Source organism: Microchirus variegatus (assembly GCF_963457635.1).
Source record: "Microchirus variegatus genome assembly, chromosome: 11".
Taxonomy (NCBI): Eukaryota; Metazoa; Chordata; class Actinopteri; order Pleuronectiformes; family Soleidae; genus Microchirus; species Microchirus variegatus.
Window position 1 is genome coordinate 14,314,122 of NC_139812.1, and position 5,363 is coordinate 14,319,484.

The following is a 5,363-nucleotide window of genomic DNA, read 5'->3' on the forward strand; positions in this document are numbered from 1 at the left end:
CTCAAAGATGTGCAGCCATCTGCCTCGACCGGTTGGGGTGAGGTTTGAAAGGTCATGTATGAATCATTTGTGAAAAAGTGATTTTCCAGACACTTATACTTTTCTGATTTCTTCAATTAATACACCTTTACTGCAAAAAGATGCCCTCATGTGCAGTCTCCCATGTGCACATGTTTGAATTAGTCAACTTAATTGTCCACTTACTACTGGAGCCCAGGATGTCCTTTGGTCCTGGAGACATGGGCTCGACACAGTATTGACACAGACAGTCCTTCCCATTAAAGGTCACTCTATCCCCTGCAGGGAATGGTCGTCTGTAAGCAGAGTGACATCGACAACAGGTCAGCAAGACATGAGATGTGTGGAAAGTGGAAGTGGAAGAGTGTCTGATGTGGCAAATTACTGTAGAATCAAAAACAGCTGAGAAAATGCAGTTTTTAAATAGGGTACTTTTGTGTTTTTGCCCAGCAGTGGGATAGGTCATAGGGATAGGTACGTATTGTGGTCTAAGGAGAAGTTAGATGGTTCTGTGCATTGGTGGTCACACTTTTGTGAACTCTACCGGCAAGTTGAATAAATTAATTTCTGAATTTGAACAACCTCTCCATCCACCTAAAAGATCAACCTTTCACACAAAACGCACCATTGTAAAATTCTGGAATAGGCTCAAAGAGTAACTGTGAAAACTCTGTGAATGTCATGAAGTATGTTGAACAAGTCAATGGACAAAAAAAATGGCTACTGCAGAACAACATATAGTGGTTTTGCTTGCAGGGATCCCACTAATAATAAAAACATGTGGAAAATGTGGGTCTTTTTTTCAATGGATACATTGTTTTTAGTCCAAATTCAAATGTGATAATGCCCTAATAGGTGCTCCCATTAAGTCATTATTTAGGCCTCTGCTTTCTCCAGAGGAATTCAATGCTCATTGGAGCACATGGCAACAATGTCTATTTTGCAATTCAATTATTCCCAGTAGCGAAGCGCCTTTTTGTTGGTCTGTGGTGCATCAGCTAATGATGATGCCGAGTGGATGTCTCACTTGCAGATGGTGCAGACGAAGCAGGCAGGATGATAAGTCTTGCCCAGGGCAGTGACCACTTCCCCCTCCACAAAGTCCCCACATCCATTGCAGCGGGTGCCGTGCATGCGTTGGTAGTCCAGGGTGCACAGATAGTCTCCATTCTTCATGAAGAAGCCGCCCTGGGCGAGGTCACAGCCACACACTGCACAAGACACACACACACACAGTGGCATTCTGCAAGTTAGGTCATTTATTGCACTGCCCATATAACACACAAAGCGACCAACCATCAAGCAATCCAACTCTAACACGCATCACTGGCTTTGTTAGGACTTGCAAGTCTGTGAAATCCAGAGAGCCAAGGAAAAGCGCTGAATTTCTTTTTCTGCAGCTCTATATGTTACAATATGAGGCGAAATCCTGTCATGAGTGGTGTTTACAGATGGAAACTTTTAACTTTCTCCCACCGAAAATAACTTTGCAGTGAATGTTAGCATTAATTCATCAGCAGCACTAATGTAAGTCCTGTCATTGTTAATGTGGCGGTTGAATTTCAATTGCAATAACAATTATACAATTGTCTGGGCCAGGAAATAGCCTTGATCTGCTTCTGAAGATAGCTAACTCAAAATACTCAAAACTTCCGTCCATTCAAACCCAAGAAATACATATTAGGGAACAATTAAAAGTGTAAGATATGAGTTATTGTGTTTTGATCTGATTACATGAAAGATTGTCAGTTCTTAAGGAAAAACAAAAGCTACATGAGAATGAAGGCCGGGGGTTTGTTGTTTGGTTGTATGAAACCTTTTTGCTTTGCCAATCCACCCTGTATTAGCCACCTTTAAGACGTCATAGAGTCTATTTTCAATGATAAGTCCTCATGTTTTCCTCCTTATTTCTCTTTTTTCGCTTTTTTCTAAAGCCAAGAGAGCAAAAGTACTTTGCGCAAAATGCTAATGCTAGGAACACATATTCACGATTAACTAGGTGCTTACTTACACATATAAGTATACTAGCCCTTTTTTAGTAATCATTAAGCATGTATTAACACCTTATTCTACCTCTATTATGACATGGATTAAGATTTTTCCTATATAATGTGTGTTAATATGTGCTTAATATTTAGTAATAAAGGGCTAGTAGTAGTATGCTACATATATGCATGTTAGCAAACACCTAGCAAATGGTGAATATGTGTTCCCTAATCAAAAGTGTTACTAATTTACCAGAAAAAAAACACAAGGTACAATCCAATATCACTATTTTGCACATTTCAGATTTAGTGTGTCCCTAATTACAATGACGAAAAATGCTGGCAACATTTATGCTAACGTTTCATCGCATATGCATACAGACCTCCAGAATAAATGTACAATTAAAGTCAAAGCACGGAAATGCTGGGAAAGAAAAGTATCAATTCAAGGGGTACAAACAATGTGCGGAATCTTTTGTTGGTTGTTTCGAGTCCTGTGGCTGTGGTCCTACGCACCTGTCTCTGAATAAACCATGTGTGAAGTAACCTGACATTTGTATTTTCTTGTTTACACGTATCAAACGGTCCACTTTAAAGCACCTACACGTGAGCCTGGGAATTTGAAAAGTCTTTTTTTTGGGGGGGGGGGGGGGGACAGTGAGGAAGTAGAGTAGAAACATTTGATTTGGTTTGTGATAAGCGCACATAATCATTCTTATGCAATGAGCCAATCCAAATCCTGGGGATGAATGGGAGCGAGTGAGGGAGAGATTCAGAATTAATTGCATTAGGGCTGAGGGATGATGAGATTAGCTTGTAAGCTAACTGAGTGGAGGGAAAACCAGAAGTGGATTCGTTGGCCTTTGATTATAATGTCAAACCACCTTTGCTTTTCAAACAGATGCAGGCCATCACATCAAAGGGCTTTTTGGAAACCTAATAGGGTCAAACTTATGCAAATAAACCAAAATTAATTCTGGGAAAATAAAAATATTCATGTTTTTGTGCATTTCATGGAGATAAACATGCGCACAAAGATACTTTTTTGTATCTCTGTTAAGGAATGTGCAAGTAAGTTTAAAGCTAGGACTAAAATACACACACACACACACACACACACTATATCTATCTATCTATATATATATAGATAGATATATATATGGGGTCGTACCTATGTTCCCTGTTTTTCCCAAAAAAGGTCCTATGTTCCCCACTTTGTATGTGACAGGGGAACATAGGACCCTTTTGATGAACAGCAGGGAACAAAGAACCTTTTTTTAGAAAAAGGGTTCGATGTTCCCCGGTCACATACAAAGCGGGGAACATAGGACCTGGGGAACATAGGTACGGCCCCATACCCACTTGTAGCTAGAGGACAGATTTAGAAACTAATCTCTACATTTGCTCGTGTTATTCTGGGCCCTCGCTGAACTAAGCTAACTATAACAGTACTACAGTCAGATTATCTACAAGGGCTCGATCGGGAAAGGTTTATTTTACAAGAGCTGAACTGCCTGGTCAGACGTGGGCGGCCGCAACACAATCATGCCAGAATGTCAGGAATCCCTCAGTAATGAGATTAAATGCAGAATGATTTTTTAGCTCACTTTCCATAACAGTGGAGAGAATTTTAATTGACCTGTATGTTGGTCTGAGAAGTTAAAATGAGTCATGTCACCATGAATCCTATCTCATTAGCGGAGGATAGACGGGATATTGTGGCCCTTAGCAACTTGTATTGCATCTACACAACAGTGTGATTCAGATGGTTTGTGGGACAGTCATGGAAAAAGCTTTTGTAGCTATAACTGACATATCGTACTTCTCTGGAGCACATTATCATAGGGAACAGTCGTGTTTTTAAACACACAACTGTTGTTTAGTGAGCAGCATGTCCCGAATGAAAGGAAGCAAATGACTGACTATTGTGACAATATCAAATTAGCAATGAATTTTTTAAAAATTCGCACATCAGCTGCCAGTTTTCACACAACCCCCACGTTCTTCTCCTGTTCAGAAAACATACATGTCTGCTATGGACTTATTTACAAAAGGGTTGTTGATCATCTGCATGAGTAAACAATAGTGAAACTCCCATCCCAATCCAGATATTTAATGAGCTTATATAAAAAAAAACTGTAAATAGTGTTTATTCATTGTCTGCCGATTTATCCTCCACATGAGGGTCGCAGAAGGTTAGGGTTAGAAGAGTAGATAAAATTAATTCATTCATTCATCAAATTAATTTAATTCTCTGGTGAACAAATATGGAATAGTATGGGTGATGAGTTAAAATAAACTTTGTAATAAAATATAAAGATCATATTTACACAGAATACAGGGACAGAGATGAGGGTGCGATAGTCACAGGAGGGTGTTTAATTTCTTTATTTACATAATATATTATTTATTGAGTGATATATATATATACATATATATATATAATGTATATAAAATATATTACTGAGTATCCATTTATTTATTCATTTATGTTCAGTTCAAATTGGTTCTTTTCTGTGTTTTTTTGGTGTCCTTCTCTATGTAATGATCTAGTTGTTTAATATAATTATTATAATTATTAGTAGTAGAAGTATTACCACTAATTATTAATAAAGCAGGATAACCATATAAATAATTGAAAAGGGGTGGGATCTAGTGTAGACTTATTCCCACTTCTCATGTGTCAACTTGTGTTAAATTTAAGTGATGTTTCTTTTCTTTCGTTGTTTTTTTTTTTGTTGTTTTCCAAGTTGAAATAAACTTTCAAATCAAATCAAATACCAGCTGACAGGGTGATCGCTTGTCCATCGCAGAGTAAACAGATGAACAACCATCCACGCTCACATTGCAAGAACATGCAAATTAGCAAACTCTAAAAAGAAAGGCCTGAACTGGCGATCTTTGTGCTGTGAGGCAACAGTGCTAAGCACGTGCTCCACCGCGTGGCCATACAAATGTAAACAGTAGAAATACTTCGTCGTCATTCATCAACAGCATTGTCAACATACCTTTACAGGTGAAGCACTTGAGGTGGAAGTGCTTGTTCTGCACCCGCAGCACCTCGCCCTTACATGGCTCCCCACACTTGTAGCACTGGATCAGGGGCTTCTCTGTGGAGTGATGGTGTGTGTCCTGTGCATGAGCCACTGTGACAGAGGAGACATAGGCATTACTACTGTGATATGTTGTGGATGAGTCTTTGATATCTGGGGGTCACTTACAGCAGTAGGACCCGATTCTGCTGCATCACACACACAAACCTTTAAAAATCAAGACAAGATAAGATAATGATGACCAACTGCTAAGAGCCTGTCAGGATGAAAAAGACAGTTCAACGTGGAGTTCACAGCCCAGACAGGC

General features: G+C 39.2%; 1 protein-coding gene across 1 annotated transcript in view; it reads right to left on the reverse strand.

The window, feature by feature from the left end:
* The window catches only part of LOC310934111 (actin-binding LIM protein 1-like), a 22,008-nt gene extending 16,859 nt beyond the window's left edge, over window positions 1–5,149 (reverse strand). The window contains 3 exon segments of the mRNA XM_083897757.1: window positions 205–314; window positions 1,046–1,229; window positions 5,012–5,149. Coding sequence (XP_083753883.1) covers window positions 205–314; window positions 1,046–1,194 — 259 coding nt within the window. The 5' untranslated portion in view covers window positions 1,195–1,229; window positions 5,012–5,149.
* Between the last annotated feature and the right edge of the window lie 214 nt (window positions 5,150–5,363).